The 24,386-nt window shown below is 35.4% G+C and overlaps 2 protein-coding genes across 3 annotated transcripts in view; one reads left to right on the top strand and one right to left on the bottom strand.

Annotated features, from left to right (window-relative positions):
• Window positions 1-24,386, bottom strand: part of LOC129234149 (lipoma-preferred partner homolog) — a 113,706-nt gene that overhangs the window by 49,452 nt on the left and 39,868 nt on the right. Inside the window, exon 1 of one of the 2 annotated variants that reach the window (XM_054868049.1) lies at window positions 6,278-6,343. The exons of the other annotated variant lie outside the window; for it this stretch is intronic. The gene's annotated coding sequence lies outside the window, so the exon portion shown is untranslated. Of the gene's footprint in view, window positions 1-6,277; window positions 6,344-24,386 lie in introns of those variants that run through there. 2 annotated transcript variants of the gene reach the window in all.
• Window positions 4,635-24,386, top strand: part of LOC129234151 (tetratricopeptide repeat protein 36-like) — a 33,958-nt gene continuing 14,206 nt past the window's right edge. The window contains exon 1 of the mRNA XM_054868051.1: window positions 4,635-4,762. Coding sequence (XP_054724026.1) covers window positions 4,660-4,762 — 103 coding nt within the window. The 5' untranslated portion in view covers window positions 4,635-4,659. The remainder of the gene's footprint in view (window positions 4,763-24,386) is intronic.

Here is a 24,386-nt window from a genome sequence, read left to right as displayed (position 1 = left end):
TCAAAGTAAGTGCCGATTTCCCGACAGCATAGCATAGTTTAAGAAAAATAGATTGTTAGGGAACATTGTATTGATTTATTGTTCATTAATATCTACTCTTTACACACATGCTTCATTTGGTTGCAAAATTTGTGTCAGAACCGGTAATCAGGCATGGATACAGGGGATTGGAGATGAGGGAAATGGCTCCCTCCTGAAGCAAGAAAGGGTGCCTTCTAAAAGGAGAACTCAGGGCCCAGGGCGGCCACTAGTGTTTACCCCCCCAAGCTTTTATAGACCTAAACAATGAAGATATATTTTATATATTATATTTAAAAAAAGCCATACTTATTAGATACTGTCGGAAGCATTTCACACAAGAAATTATTTTCCATCAATCGCGGATGCGTGGAGGGACAGTGGAAAATTGCGACTCCCCTGAGAGTCAAACATATATGAATAACAAACTAAAGTTTTGTAATTTTCCCCTGTACAGCATTTTTCTCGAATTAAAATCACGAATGAACTGCCCGGTTTCAGGTCAGAGCTCTTGCCCCGGGTAGTAAATTTAAACGTAGCTCCAAAACGAAGATCCAAAAGAATGCCATGACCTCCTTGACGAGACTAAAGAAGGCTTAAAATTGCGTTTTTATAGGACTTGGGATTTTGGAAAATTTCACTGTTTGAACCACCGATCTTAAGAACCCAATTAAATCACTGATTCACCCCTTCCACCTTAACTTAATCAAACATAGCCTGAAAATGTTGGCTTTAAAATCCAAAATATTTTTTCAGAGGACAGTCCTTCTTAATGTCATCAAAATTTGCTTAATGACATTTTTCGTATTTTTTTTTCGAAATTTTTGCGATGGAGGGCCCCGAAATCCATTCCCAAATATTACTACCAAAGATAGTCTCAATTAGCGTCTTTAGAGAGGCCCCTAATTCCGCCCCCTCAGTTTGAAATTGACTTCAGTTTCAAAAAACAGTTCGTGAGGGCACACTGAACCCCCGTCCGCCCTTTGTCCCATCGTTATCAAACAATGCGTAAAAATACGATTTTCTAAAAAACTCTGGAGGAGAATTGCCTGGCTTATGTAACTTTTCACGGCGCTAGGGCATATACCCATCAATCGTCGATGTGAGATGGACAAAAGGGGTCTATAGTTGTGTTTTTCAGATATTAATATCGAAAAATATCCGAAAGATTCGCCGAAGCTTCCCAGTTTTTGTTAACGTCACCAAAGATAGCATAAAATTGGGCTTTTAGAAATATCCACTTGGGAGCCCCGAAACCCTTCCTTCCAAAATAGCCTAAAATGGAATTTAGCTCTGAAAAATATTTCGGATCGGAATATTTTCACGTTTTTCCTATCGTTTTCAAATACAGCCAAAAATGGGTTTTTGAAACAATAGTACCGAGAAACTACCGAAGGGAAAGCCGCCAGATCCCCTACCGTCACCAAAGACAGCCTAAATTTGCGTTTTAAACTTCAATTTCAAAAAACTTTCGATAGGAGATGATTGAATCTCCCTCCCTCTAGCGACGTCAACAAAGATAACCCAAAACTGCTTGTTTAAAACTTCAGTTTCGAAAAATTTTCGGAAAGAGCACCTATCTTTCCTAAGCAGCGATCACAAAAAATAGCTTCGAATTGATTTCAATTTTGAAAGAATTTTAGGAGAGAACTCCAGCATTACTTTTCCCCTGAAGTCTCGAAAAAATTCCTAAAATTGCGATTTTTGACGTCAATTTCGAAAATTTCTCTATGCACCTTGAATATACCCGACTCTTTTCTCTCCTTGCAACCAAACACAACCTAAGATCACTAAAACAATTTTTCGTACGCCAATTTCGATAATTTTCTGGGAGTAATTCCCCCTTCCCATGATTCCTCCTCCTCCGTGCTTTCTCACCGAAATGTCACCGAAGACATACTATAAAATGCGTTTTTACGACTAGTAAATTTTGGTATCTATTACTTTCTTCAAAGATATAAATTGTACCTAAGGAGTTTCTTACTATAAAACTTTTCTTCCTTTTTATAAGTTCATAATTCTGTTTTTTTTTTCTCTTTTTTTAATTAGAACTTGATATAGAAATTTGAAGAAATATTTATATGGACGTCAAAGATTAGTCAAAATATGCAAATTACTCATGAGGGGCGGCACATTAGCTCTTTGCACACGGGCGACCGACACCCTAGGATCGGCCCTGCTTCAATGAATAGCTTTAGAAAAGGAAGGTGCAATTGCTAGGTTTGTTGGGGTGTCGGGCTGTTAATCTGAATGGCGCCAATTCGAATACGTGCCAATAAATATCTCTTTAATATTTCTTTTTTTCCCGTCAGATGCTCAAATGGGCAGGACTGTATTTGATACAACCTGTTTTTTTTTACATGCACAATCAAATCATTGCTTTTCACGAGTCATTACTCAGCCACACTTTTAAAATGTATATATATATGTTTGAATTGAAAATAAGTACAACCAAAAGGTGAGCGATGATCAAATTATCACAACGTTGCATTTAACGAGGTTTTGTTACTGATGTCTTTAAATTACATGACTTCTCTTCTGCGCTTATTTTTTTTTTTTTTTTCGTTTCTTCTTCATAATGTTCTTCCTTTGAAATTCTTAAAGAGCGAAATACCTTATGAAACGATTCGAAGCACAGTGCGGAGTTCCGCACGGGTCGACTAGTAAAAAATAATTGTGTATAAAAAAAGTTCTAAAAATGTATATTTAGCACTTCAAATTTTTTGTTAATGTTTTTGTGTAAAATGTACAGTAACAAAATCAAAAAAGTAAAAAATTTCAAAATAAATTTAAAAGTCACTGAGATTTTTGAAATTACATTTCACTGGCCATTCGTTGCTCTATAATTCGGAGAGTGGGGTGATACAGTTCTAAGAAATCGTCAAGGTGCTCATCTATAAGTCTATAAAACTTGATCTGTACTTTAATTTTGTGTCATTCATTGTCGAAAACTATGACTCACACAAGTATATCGAGCCGAAAAAACGATTTTATTCTAAACACTGCACTTTTCAAGATAAGAAATTTGGTTTCCTCAACTATTTTCTATAAAATTCTCACGTTTTACAACGGATTTCTGGACCCTGATGTTCTGAATATCTAAAGTTCTATCTTCAGTTCTTCAGTTTTAACGGAAACAAGCTCTGAAATGAATTTAGCTAGGTCGATTACAATTACTTTGCCAGAAAAATTATTTGTATAAATCTGAGTATCTGATAACATCTTCAGAGTTCGTAATGCCATTTAAAAAACTCTTCTACTCTGCATAGGATTACTCAAAAAACTTGTAAAATTTCGATCAATCAATGCATCTATTCGAAGAAAATGCCTCAATTTGTTCTGCAGTTTTTTGAAAATTAAACCGCATATTTGTAACAAAAGGACCATTTTACTCAAAATTAATGTAACCTAATAAAGAGCAGGAATTAAAATGGAGGGAGCAACTCCAATCATTGGCTTATCAAAAGCTTACCCAAAAGACCCCAAGTCAAGTGACTCAACTACGACGAATGGTTGGCACGTTTTGCGTGAAACAAGAGAAAGAAACCTGAGTTCTTCCAATGCTTTGCTTTAAAATCTATCACGTGACTTGGGGTCTTGGTTTCATGAATGAAAGTCTTCACTCCCTCCATTTTATCTCTTCTCAATGAATATTATCTCTTTCTTGTTCTAAAAATGCGAACAAAGCGCGGCATAAAACGTTTATAAACTACTCGATACAAATACAGAGAAATTCCGTTACAAAAAATACCAATACATTGAAATATCAGTTTCAACGAAACAAATATTTAGTCCCAGTTTAATTTCCATTACTCCGTCACAACGAAATTCCCGTTGTAAAGAACAAAATTCGCGCATCCTTGAAGTTCATTGTAACGGGATTTCCCTGTACAATAATTACTTGAATAGCTGTAGTTGTATGCAAAATTACAAATCTTAACCATAGCAAGGATATTGCAGACAGGTTGATGCGTCAAAGTTTATCCTAATAAGGTGAATGTAATGTTTTTGATTAACCTATCTTGCCACGGCATTGATTTTTTCTTGCATATACCTAGTCTGTAAATATTTTGGCATTTCAATAAAAATGTACTAAAAGTAAAATTTCATGTTTGAGGCAATAATAATACCAGACAGGAATATTGCTGTGTAAATCTTCCTATCATATTGCTGATTTGCTAGCTGGGTATGCACAAGTTGAGGAGACTTCTTTCCGTTCTATGCCAACAAATACAATAAAACTATTAAAATAATTGAGGCAGCTTAAAATAGAGAAATTTCGGCTCAAATTTACCCTGTGACAGTACTCCACTTGCGGCTTTCAACAAATTATTTGCTGTTGCGAGAACTTCTGCCGTTGATGTGTGAAGTCCTTCAGAATTCAACCGGCGTTTCCAAACCCTCAAATTCAGAAACATAAAAGGAATAGCTTAAACAAGTGGTGAGCAACATCATTTCGATTACCCAACCTAGCTCCAAAAGTTTCAGATCAGGGAGATTTATTTACATTTCATCCTCGTCGGAATATCAATCTGATAATCTTCTTACGGCGGTAATCGGAAGAAATATCTGGAACACTGCTTGGAACGCTATTCCTGAGCTTTTCAAGTAAGCTGGGAAGTTGGTCAGTTCGCTCTCGGTATGTCCTCCAAAGAAGATCTTGCTATTCTTAACAGTGTTTTCAACCCCTTGTCACCACTGGGGGAAGGGATATTCGACCACGTCGCTCCCGAAGAATTAAAAGGTGGGTGTGTAACTTCTATTCGCAGTTTCCCCCCCTCAAATTCTTTAACTAAGGGCTGTGTCCGTAGATAATGTCCCACTTTTTTTCAAAAAATTTGACCTTCCTTTGTCACGAAGTGTCACCACTTTACCTTTGCACCTTCTCTACCATTGTCACTTTTTTTCCCTTAAGCATATTGCTATAGACAATGGGATCGTTTCCAAAATTTCAAAAGTATATTTTTCTGGTGGAGCATGCTTAAAAACATAGGAATTGATCATTTTTTTAAATATAATTTGACAAAGTTTAATATTTAAAAAATATTTTTTAATCGGTGCGCAGATTCAATTTCATTTTTTATGCTTCTGCACATGACATCCCAACTGATGAAATACTACTCATTGATGCCATTAGCGCGGAGTGCAATATGTAATTCGCTTCTGAATTATCATAAGTTGGAAACGCGGTAGACAGCAAGTCTAAGCATTCAGCGCGCCAGTGGATTAGCGGGCCAAAATTCATCACTTGTGACGTCATCAAGACCACGCCTTATTTGAAAAATCGGACATTTAAAAAATTATTCAAAAATTTAACGTTTTAAAAATAAAAGATTTTACTCGCTCCATGTTATTATTATTATTATTGCTCATTCGTTCAACTTCAGTGACTAAAAGTAATACTTTTGACTGATGGAAACAGCCCCATTATGTGATATCACACTTATTGTCACCCAAACATATTTTATTGTGTCAAACTGTCAATTTCATTCGTAACATTCAGACTGTTTCGTCCATTCAACCTTCGTGATTTCAGAGCGTTATTCATTAGTGCAAATATGCACTAATAATTCCTAAAACCATGCACTACAAATATTTTTATTCATGTAAATGAGTTTTCACGTCTGAATAAAAACACAAATGAGGCAGTGAGAAGCAAGTGGACTATTTTAAGTTTCGAGTAAAACGCGTTTAAAGATCAGATCCTAGGTAGGCTTTCATTGAAATTTTTTTCTAAATCATGCTCTTCAGCAGCACCTACCAGGGCTACTAGTACAATCTCTTGCCCCAAGAGAGAGGAGAGGTTCACCTACCATTTGTATTGGTTATCTCCAAATTTTTAATTTTGCCAATTGCATCCCTTTGCTTCTCACTGCCTCAAATGGTCATTCTTGTCTCTTTTATAATTTTGATGGTAAATTTTAATTTTTGGAAAAAATATGCACAAAAAAAAAAAAAAAAAATATCGAGCAAATCGTAAAAAAAAAAAAAAAAAAAACTCAGGTCACCCGATTTTTTTTTTTTTTTAAATGAAGAAGAAACTTATTTTTTGTAATCTTTCTTAGGTGAAAGAAAAATCTAAAATCGAATGCAAAACATAGTAATGTGCAGTTACTGTGAAAACATGCCTTGTTTTTTTGCAGTTATATGCAATAACGTAAAAGGAAGCAAAGCTATGCAATTAATTGCACATGCACTAATGCATTTGCGACATGGCTCTGGCAATGAGGATGGAGTAAAAAAATCGAATCTCACTTACCAATTTGAAAAAAGCTTCACATGTTACACAATGTAATGGAAAAACTAATGAGTATCCACAACGCGGCTGTTCGTCCAAAGCACTGCTTCGAGGAAATAGTAAAAGTACCTACACAGATATGAATATCATGTCTCTCGACTCGTAACCCGAGACTTCCACAGGAATCTAAAAAGGATGGTCGACATTCGGGCGGCGGGAAAGGAGGAAGTGTCCGGAAGGACCTGACAGACATCTCGATGGCCACTCACTCATTCACTCACTCTGGCTGAGAGATGGGGTTGTTTGTAAACGGCGCGGTACATGTGCTTGAAACGTAGGCACGTGCTCAGAAAATGCTTTTTGGCAACTTCTGTTAGGCAGCGGCGCATTGTGGGGGGGGGGGGGGGGCAGACCCTCCAGAAGGCTGAACATTTTGGATATTTCTCTTTTTCCCATTCAAAGAAACATTCTATTTTTCCAATATTTGTAATTGTCATCAAAAGCGCAGTCATGTTTTTTCCCTGATTGAGTTCTTGGTTATTTCCGGATTTATGGGGGGGGGGGAATCTGCATCCAATATCCTAGGTGGCACTTTTTCAGGGGCGGTGAATTTAAGTATAGTGCTTAAGCGCGGCTCGGTTCCACAAGCACAAGGGAGTCATGACCTTCCTTGATGACCGAATGGAGTCTAAAAATGCTTTTATAGGCCTTCAATTTCGCAAAAGTTCCCAATCCCCACTCCCCACAACCCATCCTTACTGTCACCAAGGATAACTTAAAACTGCATTTCAACCTTTAAGTTATTTTGATGATTCGGGTACATTGATTATCAATCTTTTTATTGCAAAAATAAAATGCTTAATACAAATAAAATACACTCAGTAGTTAAAAATATTTTGAATTACTGTCAGCGTGTCAGCTCCGCTTAATTGGGTAATGGATAAACGAATATCCAGCTTATAAGAATAACATTTTTCAGAACCGAATACTTCCCATACACGCAATGTTAAAGAGCTCAGTTTAATCGAACAATTTCACCGGGTAATCCAATCAGACTGGTTTGATTTTGTTAATAATTTTGCTACGGAAATTTTGGAATGAATTTAAAAATAAATAAATGACATAAAAAGACAAAGCAGAAAAAAAGTTTTTCTATTGATATTGTTGGGACCACAAAGTAGAGGGTTGCAAAATTGCTTTCGATTGTAAAAGTGATAACTCTAACAGTAAACACAACAGCCTCTTAGTCAGGGAATAATAGGCGCTTTGAAAATCTAAGTGGAGATTACAATGTTCTTAAAATCATGGGAAATGAGACACAAAAGTGATCCGTAAACACTTTGAGCAAGCAATACCCAATTACGGACATTTTTTTCAAAACTTTCTGTAGGGAAAGGGGTACCAGAACAAAGATTTTTGCAATTTAAGCTCTAAATTACTTACCTTTTTATAAAATTTCCGTAAATACTTAATATGCTAACATTTCATTACATTAGTTTGTTGTTATTGAACTTTTTTCAAAAACATTTTACCACTAACATTCATTACTTCTTTTCAAAAGCTACTGATTCATTACTACGTTTTTGGAAAAATGTTATTAGTTTGTTATACAGAGCAATTCTTTGCATTATCGAATACCATACTTAACGGAATGATATATGTTTCAACCGACGACGGTAATCTTTTAAGCCAGTGGCGTAGCTAGGATTCTGATTCGGAGGGGGCCCAGCATAGTGACGCTACTAGAAAATAGTTTTTGTTTCGGGGGGGGGGGCACATTGGAAATAAAAGTTTCCATCTGATAGAAGAGGATGGGGTCCAAGGGTTGTTTTCCAGAAAAAAAAATTAATGTTGCATTAAAACGCAATTTTAAAATTTTTATTAGTGAAGTTAGGGGAAAGAAAGCCACAGGGAGCCCAGAAGAAATTTGTAGAAATTGAAGCCTTAAAAACAAAGTCTTACATTTATTGACGTTAAGGTAAGGGATGGAGCTCGGGACAATTTCCGACTGCTTTTTTTAAAAAACACATCAAAATCAATTGCTCCCCCCCCTCAAAATTTTTCGAAATTGAAGATCTAAAAACGCAACTGGAAATTTTGAAAAACTTTGCAAACTTTGAAAATTTTGCGTGTAGGGGGCAGTGGCGCAACCGGAGAATGGTTTTAGAGGTACTCTTAAAGATTTCCTTATTTAATTGAGGGGTCCGGGGGGTCTTCCCTGGGAAAATTTTGAATTTTAGCCTTAAGAACGCAGTTTTAGACAGTCTCCGGTTGCTCTTATTGCAGGAGAAAAGATTCTGGTGGCCTTCTGTGAAAATTTTTAGAAAAGTATTAGAAAAGCATGTAGATAAGAAACTTAGCGGCGAAAGATTTCGAAATTGAAGTCTTAAAAACGCGACTGTACACCATATTTAGTAACGTTTAGGGCTCAGCAATTTTGCAAAACTGAAGCTTCAAAAAAGCAACCTTTAAATGATTTTCAATGTTATTAGAAGACGAGGTGCCAAGTACCTTTCTCCTGAATATTTTGCGAAATTGAAGCCCTGAAAACGACATTTGAGACTCTGTTTAATGGCTTTGACGGGCTGAAAGACTTTCCTAAGCGTAGCATTTTGAAGACTTTCTTATTGTTGACCGACAAGGAAAGAGAGGAAAAAAAAAAGGGCAGGGGGAGGTGAATGAAAGATATACGAAATGTGAGACGTGATTAACTGATAAAAAAGACTACAATAATTATTGATAAATAACTTTTAAATAAAATAAAAGATCGCCTTCAAAAAACACCTAGGAACTAAAAAGCAAAAAACAAACCTAGAAATGAAATTTATTTTACAATTCCAGTACCAAAATCAACTAAACTAAACACCCAATTATAAAATAAACACTGATTTTAATTACTATACGATGAATTATTTTAAATACCTAACTAATTATATATGATCTCTTAATTTTTAATAACCTTTTGAAGTCGGGGCCTCCTATAATTACTACCTAACGTAACTAACTACCCACAGAATCCTGAATTAAACACTAACTTATCTAAACACGAAATTGGTCTTTAAAACTTAATTTACTCAATTACGTTAGGCAGTAGTTTATAGGAGGCTTCGACTTCAAAAGGTTATTAAAAATTAAGAGATTGTATATAATTAGTTAGGTATTTAAAATAATTCATCGTATAGTAATTTACATCAGTGTTTTTTTTTTTTTTTATATATATAATTGGGTGTTTAGTTTAGTTGATTTTCGTACTGAAATTGTAAAATAAATTTTACTTCTAGGTTTGGATAGGAAATAGTATGTAAATGTAATCGGTTAGTTTTTGATTTTTAGTTCCTAGGCTTTTTTGAAGGGTTTTTTTTTATTTAAAAGTAATTTATTTTTTGCTTTTTAGTGGTGTAAATATAAAAAAAGTTCGTAGAATAGAGAGAGAGTATGTGGTACATGACTTTGAGGCCTTTCTTACGCGCATCTCGAGTAAGAAAGCGTCGAGCACATGAATCTGAAAACAACTAAGATGAGCGCGATAGAGAAAGAAATAGACCACAGCGTCTCGGAGACTTCCGACGACTGTGAAGAAAGGCTTTTTCAATTGCGCAACTATGTACAAAAAAATTTTGTCTTCATCATTAGTTCGACTTTATCAAAGTTTGCTTTCCAATCGTTTTAAGTTTAAAATTGTAAAATTGTAAATTTTTAAATTGTAACATTGTAAATTATATTTCACAAAAATAAGTATTACACAACCCTCGACAAAGCTGTCATAGATTTAGGAAAAAAGAACTTTGAAAAAGGACGAGTATACGTAGTTCTCAGCCGAGTCAAGACTTGAAAAGTAACAGCTCGATCTGATTTAGAACCCTTTTAAACTTTTAACTAAACCTCACAATGAACGAGCATTAGCAGAAATGCAACAATTGATACATCTCATTTCTGATGAAAAATAGACTGGATTCAGTATTTAGTTAGAACCATTTAAATGTTTTCGGTTTCCCAAACTACAAATAAACTGTAAATTTCAAGTCGTTAAATTATAAATTGTAACATTGTAAATTGTAATTTATGTTTCACAACAATACGGGTCATGTAACTCGTGATAAAAGTCGCATGGTTCTTCAAATGCCCCCGTAAGATGAAGATAAAAAATTCCTCTAGAATGAATTATAAGTTTGCTTCAGATAATCCTTGATTCAAAATTTTCATTATGATTATTCTTAATAATAATATTTTTTAGTACTTTTTTTCCACTATGGGCAAGGAAAACACATAGCTTTGTTTTATGGCATTTTTTAAACAATGGGTTTCATATTTAACCGTTAGAGAGGGAAATGACATGAAATTTATTGTTTTTTACGCATAACTTTTTTCTAAAGAACAAATAGTGTAAATCAAAGATTTGGAACCTTAGAGTAAAGTTAGACCACCCCTTATCCACTAAACAAAAAAAAAAAAAAAAAAAAAATCCATAGAAACCGGTTCACTAAGTGAGACGATATACACATATACAAAATTAATGAAGTACAAATCGCATTAAATCAGAGTACGATATTTGAAGTGTTCCCTCAATTTCATCAAACACGAACTTGATTACCATCAGACCGCCAGGGAAGTATACCGTTTCAAACAAATTTAAAAAAAAAAAATAATTTTCCTAATCGGTACAGGCAGGGGCTTGCACAGAAATTTTGCGGCCCGTCACAAATGACTTATTCGGGCCCCTCTCCATATTGTTTTCCTCTATAGTTCACCCCTAGTTTTAAAAATATTGGGCCCCCTTCATTCTCAGGCCCGGTTCAACAAGTCTCTTTTCTCCCCCCTCCCCCCTGTGCACGTTCCTGGGTACAGGTGTCTTCGAGTATTATTGGAACACTGTACAAAGAAAAAAACAAATCCGACCCATTCAGAACCTCCTCCTTTTTTTGAAGCCTGCTAATTAGTATAACCCTAATTTCAAATTAAACTGGCAGCATTGTGAAATAGTAAATCTTGAATACTGCTCAAACTTGAGAAATCGGGCACCAGTTACAACATATTATTGAAGAGTGTAAATTAAATCATCGGGGGAGGTGTCCTGTATTCAATTCTTCTTGGATTGAACATTAAATATGTTTAAAAACCGAAATATTAAAAAAATATATATTTTAATGCCTAAATAAAGTTATTTTAGTTTAAAATAATATTAAGGTAATTAATTCAGCTATTAACGTAGCAAAATATATTTAATTTACTGCTTTGGTACGTAGTAAAATATTAGTAACACCTATAATTAAAAATTACAGGCGGCGTCACGAAAATTAATCATCCATATGCCGGGAGAATTATCGTTCAAGACGAAGGCAAGACCTTTGCTGTGAAAATAAACCGGTCACGGAAAAACCACGTGACCTGTGACGCATTTTGGATTTCTCCGGGACTCCTTATCCGCTCCAGACCAAATTACAATGGGACCATCTGGGAAGTATACCCTTCCAAACGAAAGGATAATTTTTCAAATCGGTCCAGTAATCTTAGAATAATACGAAAACATACATAAAAAGCAGCTAGACGAAATCATAATCTCCTTTTTTGAAGTCGGTTAAAAATATTTATTTTAAGATTTTTTTTCTAAAGATTAGTTGTGAACTTAGAGGGACATGAGTAAATCTTCATTCTTAAGAATGAAAAATCATAAAATAATTATGTTCAAAATAAATCCATATAAATAAGATAGTTAAGTGGTTAATAGAGTTGATATTGAATAATAAGCCACATATCTGAAAATTAAGCGCGAAAGCGAGCATTTTCTAAAGTATGAGAACATTTTCTTCAATGATAGAACTGTCAAAACTTTTCGCAGACATTGTAAATTTTTTTGAACAAAAAATTAATCAGTATGGAGCCTAAATCTTCTTGTTTGCTACCATATAAGGATTGATACTACAACCCATCATTAAACGAAAAGAAAAGAAAACAAAAAAAGATGCATCTTCGCATAAACATTCTCTTTTTTTCTCGGCAGAAAGAGCACAAAAAGTTCGGTTTACACTATTGCATTATGCTCGTTTATATCTCGCCATTTTTTCCTCCGACTTCTTGAGCCACGACCCGTTTTCCGAAGGAAGTCGTAAATCGCTCTTAAGAATAATAAATGACCCGACTTAGCCAAAGTCAAACGAATTTTCCACATTATGTAAAGGTAATTTCGCACTTTATCTTATCTGTTCCGAAGATAAAAAATTTTAAGCACTTTATTTAAAGATTCCAAAGCTTAGCACTCCGTTCTCTACTGCAATGTCACTCCACTCCCCACGGGCACATACAAAATTTGAAGAACACATATAGAAATGAATCAAATGGTTAGCTGGTTTGAAATCATCAATAAACTACTCGAAAGATGATCTGTGCCCAAACGGAAACATATCAGTCAATGCAAGACGGATCTACTAGTTTCTGGTTTTGTAGCAAGTTATTATCAAAAGGGAAGCGGGGGGGGGGGGGAGGGAGAGAGAACGAGGAGAATTTTTCGAGACCCCAAAACAGTTTTTAGGTTATACTTGGTCGCTAAAGGGGGGTAACGGTCCTCATAACTAGGGCTCGACCGATGGCATTTTTTGGCCGATGGGCCGATGCCGATTGTTGGCCGATTGTTCAAAGATGGCCGATGGCCGATTGTTTTCCTCCAAATGGCCGATGGCCGATGCTGTTGGCCGATGGCAAAAAAAAAAAATCTAACAGAAATAAATTGATAAGATTGTCAGAGATTTAAATGATCATTGATTCATTTTACTTTACTTCCTTTCTACGAATAAGGAATTGTAACCCCCCCCCCTCAAAAAAAAATCAGATTCATCCAATTTAAATTTCACAAGTTTTTTCGGCGCGTATGTATGTACATGCATATGTACCTAAGAACATATAGATGACCGAAATATCCATTTTGAAAACCTCCTTAGTTAATTATCGCAAATTCTCTTGTGATATTTTCATGCGCGTAAACTTACGTCACTCAAAAACGTTATGAAATAGTAAGTTGAAAACTCATACGTAGGTAGTATGATCTAAAAATTCGAGGACAAGTTGTATAAAAATTTACCGTGAAACTATCTACAAAATAGTCACCTTGAACGACTATGCACTTCTGCCACCTTTCGTATAGCTTTTAGAAGGACTCCTGGAAGACATTTATCGCAAACTCCTGTAAGGCCTCTTTCGCTGCTGCTTTGACTTCATCGTGGCGAAGAAGGCGACTTTCATGTTGAAGATGCACGGTTCGATTGGTCAATACTCTGATATGACAAACCAATAACATCACGTTTCGTCGGACTTAGCTCCGTGTGACTTTTACCTGTTCCCAGCAACAAAAAAAAAATTGCATAGACGCCGCTTTCTTCCGTCAGGAGAAGATAAAGCTGCATCACAGAAGGTAGCGAAAAATGGCTTCCAGGAGTTTTTCCAAAAGTTATATGAACACTGGCAGAAGTACATAGTCCCTCAAGATGACCTTTTGTAGGTGGATGTGCTTCAGTCATGTGAACTATTCTGGGTAAGGTTTTATACAGCTTGTCCCTCGAACTTTTGGATCGTACTACGTACAATCTGTATAGGGTGTAGTTATGCTTCTCCTTTTTTGACTGAAGACAAAGAACAACAGCCAAAAAAAAAAAAAAAAAAAAATGCAGGAAAAACAAAGAGACTGTTTAATAACCAATTGATTTTTTTAAAATTGAACATATAACTAAGATTTCAGTAATATTGTAATAATGTTTGGATTTAGGTAAACTAAACATTAAATTATGTTTAATCATTCAAAAAAAAAAAAAAAATTGAAACCGTCAACAAATTACGCTATTAAAGTGAAAAGATTGCACGTAAACATTTTTTAGTCATCAAGTTAAACAAAAAAGGTAACAGATAAATTACAATATTAAATTATAATAGGAATATTTTTATACTTCTTTAAAATTTATGAATTGAAAAGTTGGCATTTTTCATAAAATGTATTACAGTGACATAAATTTTGCGGAAAAAAGAAATAACCATGAAATGAGCGAGGTTCTTAAAACGCAGCTACAATAAACAAACTCAATATTTACACCAAGTTAATAACTGAATACATATATATACTACTTTATTTGATGTTTGCACACGTAATATTGAACAAGTTGATTGATTAATCTTTTATGAAGCACTGCAAACACGTTCAAATTAAATTTTTCAATTTAACAATAATTTTCTGAAATTTTTAAAACATATTATTAAACATATGATGAAAACGAAAATAACTTATACATTGATTTTATATAAATACATAAAAATAGTTACAACAGAAAAAAAATCGATCGCTATTAATGATGCAAAAAAAAGGTGGCGCATTACAAAATATAGGTGAAACAAGTATAAAAAATACGCAAAATGACATTACTTGACCAAAATAAATAATCGCTAAATATTTAAGAAATGCTTGAAACGACGAGGGCGGATTAAGGGGATCACCATCTGATTTTGAGGTAACTCACAATGTTAAACTTAGGCCCCAATTTCGGCTTAATTTTTTTAGTACAGAACCGCTACCACCAACCCCTCGGAAGAGTTTCTGAATCTACTTCAGCATTTCCGAAAAAAAAATTCAAAATCCCTTTGTTTTCCGAATTATGTCACCATTCAAAACATCTTTAATCAATTTCTAATTAATGCTCTAAATTTTTCCTAAACAATAGATAAAACTTGAAAAAAAAATCTCTAATTTTATAAATGGTGTTAGTTTTAAACAACTCAGAAGTACAACTTTAGTTTAATTTCAGAAATTGAGGGAGTGGGAGGAGGAGCACGCAAGTGTTCTCGGAAATACAAAAAATAGTCGTAAAAAATAGAGTTCAAAATAATAATAAACATTGAGCAGAAAAACCCTTTTAAAACTTGCACCCGAGTTTGTTTTGACGTGCAGTGGCGGATTTAAAATGTAGCAAATGTTGCCATTGCGCGAGAGGCCCCATAACCATAGGGGCACCGTAGGAGTTACAAAAATGCTTTTGATAAATGTTTTACAACTTCTGTGATAAAAAAATATGGCCCCAAAATGTATTTCGACGGGCCCCAAACTTGTAGCTCCGCCGAAGCGATACAGAAAAGACTGCATTATTGTGATTCATATTACAAACATCGAAAAATTAAATATTACCGTCGGTTCAACAGGAATCGAACAAAATGAAACAAAACCGGTTTCGCCATCTCATATTTGTTTCCATAGTCTCCAATTCTGCAATATATCACTAAATGATCGTCAGTCTGAGACACTATATTAGTTTTGCATTGAAATAAGTAATAAATAGCCACAAAAAATCAGTTAATAGGCTTTTTAGAACATCCGATCGAAAACAAAAAGGGAAGGTCACAATTTGAACGTGCGCACTTCGCACAGGCGAAAATTTAGCCATCTACAGCTTACCATTTTTTAGTTATGACTTATGAGAGATACATACGTACATCCAGCCGCAAGAAACAACGCAATAATTAACGTGTTTGGTACTTGAATGCAGTATTAAAAACTCTTTCAGGGGTGACTAAAATATAAATTCATACTGAAATTTAAGTAAACAATTTTGTTTGAAAACAGTAACTCCCTTTACTTTGTATTAAAAAGTAAAACAAAGGTCTTTTTTTTTCAAAAACATCGGCCAGTTCCATCGGCTTTTCGATGTTTTTAAGGCCGATGGGCCGATGTTTCCTGCAAGTTAGCATCGGCCGCCGATGCCGATGCCGATGGCTAAATTGTTGAACCATCGGCGCCGATGCATCGGTCGAGTCCTACTCATAACCTCCCCCACTGGATCCGTTCCTGAGTCATTGAAGAAATATTGTAGGTGAAAATAAGCCAGAAGATACGCAGATGCTGCCAGATTTCACGAAACAACTAGAAAAAACTCAAAAAAAAAAAAAAAAAAAAAAAAAAAAGGCACTTTCAGACATTCAAGCAGATAAAACGAGACCAAACTGAACAATTTAAAAAATAAAATATAATTATAATAATTAGCGCCTATTTTATTAAATATGTAATGGAGGATGATCTAATTTGAGTTTCCTAATTTTGATTTAAAAACTAGGGGACCCGCCCCCTGCTCGCTTCCGCTCACCAACCTCCGAAGATTGCTTCGTAATCATATTTGGTTCGCTGGAATTTAAAGCCCTTACGAATCGTCAGAATAAAATACACGTTACGATTAGAGCGAAATAAAAATCGTGCTTCCCTTCCCGTAGAAAATAGAGTTTTAGTAAAGAACTCACCAAACTTCAAACTAACTTGTACCAAATTTCACAGCTAAAGGGATTCCTGAAGGTAGCAAAACGGCCGTTTCGTACGCTTGAAAAGTTGCTTTCAAATTCGTCGTCTCTAGTATTACGTAGATTTGCCAGATTTCTGAAATGTTCAACCGGGACATCAGATGTGAGACCCCCCCCCCTCTCCCCGTGTCGCAAGTATTTAGAACGGGGTACTTTCCTAGTTGGTTTTTAGATTATTATTTTAGTGAGTAGTTTCTTCTCAATGGTATGAATAAATGGTTAATAACTATGAACCGAAACCAGAGGGGAACCAAAACCCATGAAACAAGCAAATAAATTTAAAGATTTTATTTCTTACTTAAGTAAAAAGAAACTATATGATTGAGGAAAAAAAATTAAAATACATTTTCATGTATTTTCAATTGGCCAGAACTTTTTTCGTTTTTCATCTTGTAAAAATCTCTACAAGCTAATATTTTATTAATTTTTACTTTCTTCTATATCTAATATATAGAAGAAAGTATTGGATTCGTGCAAATTTTCGAATTTGGAATTTTGACGGATTCGAACGTTTTGAGGTGTGCTGAGTCCATTTCGACAATTTTTGGAAAATGTCTGTCTGTCTGTGTGTGTGTGTGTGTGTTTGTGTTTGTGTGTATGTGTGTCACGTCTGTGTGTGACCAGTTTTTTGTGGCCGCTCTACAGCAAAAACTACCGCATGAAATTGAACGAAATTTGGTACACATATGTGCCCCTATGTGAACTTGTGCCCATTGGTTTTTGGCGCGAATTCCTCCAAGGGGGGGGGGGGTGGAGCAATGGGACGTTTTTTGAGTTACGCGTGCTTGCTATTCCTCAGGAAGTAACTGGCGGAATCAAACAAAATTTGGTCCACATGTTGCCCCTAACAGGAGCAGATGCTGATTCAATTTTGGTGTTAATAGCTCAAACGGGAGTTGAGTTATAGAACGTTTTTTGTCGTCAATTGTGACTGCTGTATCTCAAGAAATAACGAACGGAATCAAACAAAATTTTTTTGACGAGTAGCCCTTAGTGGGTATAAGAGCTGATTTTATTTTGGTGTCAACAGCTAAAAGGGGGGTAGCGCAATCGCCCGTTCTTTTTTTCCATTGTGAGTGCCCTATTTCAAGAAGTAACGCTACGTTCTGGTTGAAATTTGGAATATATGTGAATCCATACGTAAACAGGCTTTGGTTCAATTTTGACTCCAATCAACTTCTAAGAGGTGTTGATTTTTTTTTTAGAATAAAAATAGCTTTATTAATGCAACAATAAGAAAGATAAATCGTAATAGATTGTCGTCTGCGTATTTCTCGTGATTTTAATTGTATGGAAATGTTATCTCAATGATTTAAAATTTTTAACTGTTGCCATCTTATGTTTGTTAATAAATAAAATATTTGTAATTAATTAAAGCACGGCTTTTAAAATAACTTTCAATTTTCGCTCTTTGCTTTGCTTTTACAATAATTCAGACATTGGGATGGTCGTCAAGTTTTTGCATGTGTAATTTTATTTTTGTTAGGAATATTCAAGCATGGGGAGGGATCAGAAAAAGGAAAAATATAGAAGAAAGTTTCGTGATGGCCACAACATACTAGTTATGTTAATGTTACAAATAACGAATAAACTATCCTAAAAATAATCCTTCAGTTTCTTTTTTTTAGAATTTTTTGGCCATATTTTTATCAAATTTATCATTTTCCGGGACATGAAGTAAACCGGCCGGGACACCGGAATTTTATCTAGAATCCGGGAATGTCCCGGTTAAACCGGGACATCTGGCAAGCCTAGTATTACGTATTTTACTCTTTAGCATGGGGCTTGAATTAAAGCCTGAAAGTTGAGCCTAAGACATTCGCTAAACTAGAAACCTTTATATCTATTGTTAAAATTAATTGAGAAAATTGGAGCAAACTCAATCTGATGCAGGAAAAAAACTCATTCGAATGACATTGGATGTTAAGGAATGTAGGAAACTTATCATCACTTCAATAGGCTATTTGTATGAAATTTTAGCTTAAAAAATTAATTTCAAATAAAACTAATTCGAAATTTAAAAAAAATCCAAGTGCAAACCTCCGGTGCTAGAAGTAATTCTGTACCCTATTTCAAGGCTGTGTGTATATGGAGGGGGGGGGGGGGTATGGGGTTTTCTGGACGCAGGTCCATCACAGACATCCTTTCACACTTTCTTTGACATTTTTTTTTTAATAGAGAAAACAAAACAAACACGCAACAAAAAAAGTAATATTATCTAAAATTTTTAACGATCGAAATTTTTGTACAATTTAATTTCATATGAAAAACTATGTCAGTCAAATGGCCGCCTCTGAACATTCTGTAGCAGTTGATTCCTTCGAGGTAATTTTCGATGCCTTTTTTACAAGTTCGGGCGTCATCTCGACTAAAACTTGGCTAATGTTAGTTTTTAGAAGCTCCAATAATGTTGCAGTCTTGTTGATAGACACACCTCTTAACAAAAACAACGCAATGCAGAGTTTTGGGAAACAGTGACGGCGCGAGAGCAAAAGTAGACGTCGGCGATGCAGTTTTGCGAGGCCCTTTTAATCATAAAATATTTTCAGACAAATCATTGAATTCACGGAATTAATTTTTGCACTAACTATTGGCACTTATAGTTTCCAATTCACTTAATTGCTAGGACAAAAACGTTTCGTGACTAGTAGCGCAATCAAAAAGTTTTTTTTTGGTGGTGGGGGGAGGGGGCGGCACATTGAAAGAGGAAAAATGACCTGATAGAAAGGTGGGTCCGGGGGTCCTCCCCCGGAAAATTTTTAAAATTTTTAGTTTAAAAACGCCATTTTAGGCTTTCTTTGCTGATGTTAGGGGAAAAAATTTACAGAGGTCTCGGTGAAAATTTCTAGAAATTGAAGCCTTAAAAACGCAATTATAGGCCGTTTTTATTGACTTAAAGGGTTAGAGAGTGTCCCAGATCGATTCTTTTGTTTTAAAAAAAATAGGTCAAATTCTCGAAAATTCTCGAAATCGAAGTTTCAAAAACAGAATTTCAGACAAACTTTGATGATTTTACGGAAAGGGAGGGAGCTCTTCCTTTGAAAAATTTTGAAAATTATGCTTCTAAAAACTTTAGCAATATTTTATATTCAGGAGCCAGTCCACCTAAACTTTTTTGTTGATGTAGTTTAAAAAACCTAATTGCTAATGATGTAAAAGAAAGGCGGTATGGGGACCCTTGCATGAATATTTTCTGATATTCAAGCCTTAAAAATGCGATTCTAAGGCCATATTTTGTAATATTAGGTTCGGTAATTTTTGAAATTCAAGCTACAAAAACACTATTTTAAGCGATTTTCGATGTTGTTTAGTATTTGGGGGCTTTAGCTTTAAGCTGGAAATATCGCGAAATTTAAGATCTCGAAACGAAATTTCAGATGCTCCATAATGCTATCGGTGCGCGCGTGTATGGAGGGATGTGTGTTCGGAGGAGCAGCATTTTGAATATTTTCTAATTTTTCAACAAGAGAAAAAGAAAAGAAATAGAACGGGGTGGGGGGGGGGGGGGATAGAGTTAGCTGATCAATAAGCTGTAGCTAGTGAATATTTTAAATTCAGATTCCTACAGAATTGGGCCCCGCATTTGCTAAAGCTGGCTCTGTGTAGTCTCCGCTGCACGCACTATTTTGATTACTTTTGTGTCTGTTGCATTTAATAAGAGCTTCAATTGAAAACATGGAAATTTCTTAAAACTTTTGAGAATTTACTTCTGAGAATTTTGCGAGGCCCTATCTGCGCGAGGCCGTCGGCAGTCGCCGACGTCGCTGACGCCTAGCGCCGCCACTGTTGGGAAAGGTTCGCAACGATTAAATTGACCATAATTCTTCCAGCAAAAGTCTAGACACAGTTCTTACAGAATTGGTATTTCTATCTGTAGAATAACTGAATAATATTCAAACGTTGAGCGTTAGTTATATGACTCATATCGTATACTAGCAAACATTCCCAGTGTTGCATGGGTTAGTAATAATATTAAGAAACAATTTATACTTTCTTTTATTTATTTTTAGCTGTGCCCCGCGTTTTCACCCGTATTAATAAGACAATAATGTATTAAAAAACTATAAGTATATCGTGCTATGATATATTAAAGAATTACACGCCCTTACCCAGAGGTACCCCCCCCCCCCCCAAAAAAAAAACCTAGAGCCCAACTAAAAAAAAAGAAATACCCCTAAACACAATCCCCTAAAAGTTTCAATGGCGCAGTCTGCGCTATGCCCCCCGATCCCCCTAGGTGGGCACCCCTGCCTTACCTACAACAATGTTTTCCTTTAAATAAGAAAATCGTAAAAAAAAAAAAAAAAGTTATTTTTTCTTTAAAAAAATTGAAAACCTTTGATTTATAAATAAATTAATTTTTAAACGAGCCGGGGAAAAAAAACTGGACATCTTTCCGTCCGCTGCCGGGTTTGAACCCGAGACTGGGGTTGCTGGTCTAGCGCTTTACCGACTGAGCTATTCGAACAATAAAAGTTTCAGCTATTAATGCAACAAAAAATGCGTTATGATTATTATTTTACTAAAAGGTACGACATCATCATTAATTTTAATTTATTGCTGCCCCACTTTTATTAGTCATAGAGTGATGCTATATAACCTATAGCCTTCCTCAATAAATGGACTATTCCAAATAAGATTTTTTCTTTTTTCAATTCGAACCAGTAGTTCCCGAGACAAATTGATCAGCTGTATATTATTAGTATAGAAGTATAGATGTGTTCATACAAGCTAAAGTGTTGAATTTAGGGAGCAGTATTCACAGTTGTCTAATTTCCAGTGTTATAAAGTTAGGATACTCATATAGTCGAATTTTCATCGTCATCATACATCATAACAGCGGCGGGCACACGTAAAATGATGGACGGGCACAATAGTGCCGGGGGCATAGGTTTGGGGCACTCTGCACTATTGTATATAGGGTGAGTTCGATCGAATCTGCCATACGAAAGGGGGTGATAGATGAGCCCAAGTGGAGCATAGAACCACCCATTATCGTGTCCAATCCTTAACCGTAACCGAGTTTTGGTAAATTTAAGGAAAATGAGTAAAAAAACAAAATTCTGAGAAAACGGCCGATTTCTGAAATTCTTGTAGGACATACAAGGAAAATAAGTACATATTTGGAAAGAGCAGACTAAATCCTACAAAATGATACCTTTCGCATTAAGATAGTCGCATTTTACCGAGAGCTACAAGCTTTGAAATATTGGACACGCTCAGAATTAAAATGGTGCCAACATTTTTAATCGACATTTTCAAAAACAACCGTAAGAGCTACAATCGGGCAAATCTACCAAAAACTGGCCCATTCCATTAGCTTTCAGATGATAGAACAACAAATCATATTGGGCTTCATGTTCAGCTGAAATTCAGGCTTTTATTTGAAACAGTGTAAAAATCTGCATTCGTTAAAAAAAGGAAAACCAGCGAAGAGTCGCACTTTTCTGTTTTGAATTTTCTGTTTCACGATAGCATGTTGCTTTCTTTGTTTAAGAAAATGATATTTTTATATAAAAATAATAGTTTTAACATTTAATTTAGAGAAAAAACACATGAGATAACGATTCGTAGAAATAAAAGAAGCATTACTTTCCCGTGCTTTTCAGAAAGGGAAAATCAAGAACAAAAAATGTTACACCAACTTCAATTAGTACATTTAATAAACCTTCAAAATTTGCAATAGCTGCTGAAATTGGTCACCGCCTCACCTGACACACGCTCTTGCTCTTTTGCGAACGGAAACAACCGTTGCTCTTAAAGAAATTTCATTCCTTAGTTTCCCTACTGCTTCAGCAAGCCGGTCGCTCAATCCTTGCAAACTTGCTACTTCTGTTTTGTTAACTTCTTGTTTTAAGAATCCCCAAACAAAGAAGTCCATTGGCGTCAGGTCTGGGGATCTAGGGGGGGCAAGGGATGGGGCCCATACAACCAATCCATTCGGGATACTGTTCAGTTAGAAATTCCCGAACGGCATTTGAAGAATGTGCAAGGGCTCCATCGTGTTGGAAAATGATTTCCGCTCTCTCCTGAACAGGAATAGTATCAAGAAGGTCAGGCAAATGATGTTCAATGAACTCTAAATATGAGCTTCCTGCATTATAAGACCTTAAAACATATGCAGACCCATCAAAAGACTTCCGATTACGATTTATGATTGTGAAAAATATCGTCTGAAAATAAAAAGCATTTGTTTAACAAAACTATTAATGATAAAAACTAAACAGAATTATTCATTTGTCATAATATTTTATGTATCGTTTGCTTCTTTCTGATGTTTTGTAAATGTGTTTTGAAAATTGCTAGAATTATGAATCTTTTTACAGTAAGTCAGTAGAGAGTGTGTTTTTAGTTTTTGAAAGTTTTCGTTAAAGTTTCTAAAGATAAGTTGCTATATTCTTTTCTCGATTTTTGGGTATGTCTCGATTTTTTAACGAAGAGTATGCTGATATGCATTTCGTGTACGGATTTTGTGATGGTAATGCTCGCAGAGCCGAGAAAGAATACCGGCTCCGTTACCCAAATCGTTCTGCATCTAATAGATGTGTTTGCCTCTATACATCGAAAGCTTAGAGAGACAGGTTCATTTGGTACGTTGTTCGAGAGGGGCCAGGATCACCGTTCTACCAATGTTGAGGAGTATGTGCTGGACCGAGTAGTGGAAAACCAAAGTGTGAGTTCACGCTCGATTGCTATAGAAGGTGGACTATCACAACGTAAAGTGATGAAAACATTGCATCAAAACAAGTATCACCCGTATCATTTTACTCTAGTACAAGAATTGTGCAATTCAGATTTAGAAAAGCGGGTAACATTTTGCAGATGGCTACTAGCCCGAGACACTGAAGATCACCATTTTCTAAGAAAGATATTGTGGACAGATGAGTCGTTGTTCACTAGAGGGGGCATCATATATTTGCATAACTGGCATCATTATACTGAACATAATCCTTTCTTAACCCAAAACTCATCATTCCAAACTTGATTCAGCATAAATGTTTGGATTGGCGTAATAGGAGATCATTTAATTGGTCCGTATGTGTTTCGAGGTAACCTAAAAGGAAACACATATTTAGAGTTCATTGAACATCATTTACCTGACCTTCTTGATGCTATTCCTGTTCAGGAGAGGGCAGAAATCATTTTCCAACACGATGGAGCCCCTGCACATTCTTCAAATGCCGTTCGGGAATTTCTAACTGAACAGTATCCCCAATGGATTGGTCGTATGGGCAACATCCCTTGGCCCCCTAGATCCCCAGACCTCACACCAGTGGACTTCTTTGTTTAGGGATTCTTAAAACAAAAAGTTTCAAAACAGAAGTAGCAAGTTTGAAAGAATTGAGCGACCGGCTTGTTGAAGCAGTAGGGAAACTAAGGAATGAAATTTCTCTAAGAGCAACGGTTGTTTCCGTTCGCAAAAGGGCAAGAACGTGTATCAGATGTGGCGGCGACCAATTTCAGCAGCTATTGTAAATTTTGCAGGTTTATTAAATGTACTAATCGATGTTGGTGTAACATTTTTTTGTTATTGATTTTCCCTTTGTGAAAAGCACGGGAAAGTAATGCTTCTTTTATTTCTACGAATCGTTATCTCATGTGTTTTTTTCTCTAAATTAAATGTTAAAACTATTATTTTTATATAAAAATATCATTTTCTTAAACAAAGAAAGCATCATGCTATCGTGAAACAGAAAATTCAAAACAGAAAAGTGCGACTCTTTGCTGGTTTTCCTTTTTTAACGAATGCAGATTTTTACACTGTTTCAAACAAAAGTCTGACTTTCAGCTGAACTTGAAGCTCAATATGATT

The sequence above is a fragment of the Uloborus diversus genome, chromosome 1 (genome assembly GCF_026930045.1).
Source record: "Uloborus diversus isolate 005 chromosome 1, Udiv.v.3.1, whole genome shotgun sequence".
Lineage (NCBI taxonomy): Eukaryota > Metazoa > Arthropoda > Arachnida > Araneae > Uloboridae > Uloborus > Uloborus diversus.
The sequence above is the reverse complement of the archived record's forward strand: the minus strand, read 5'-3'. Positions and strand labels throughout refer to the sequence as shown.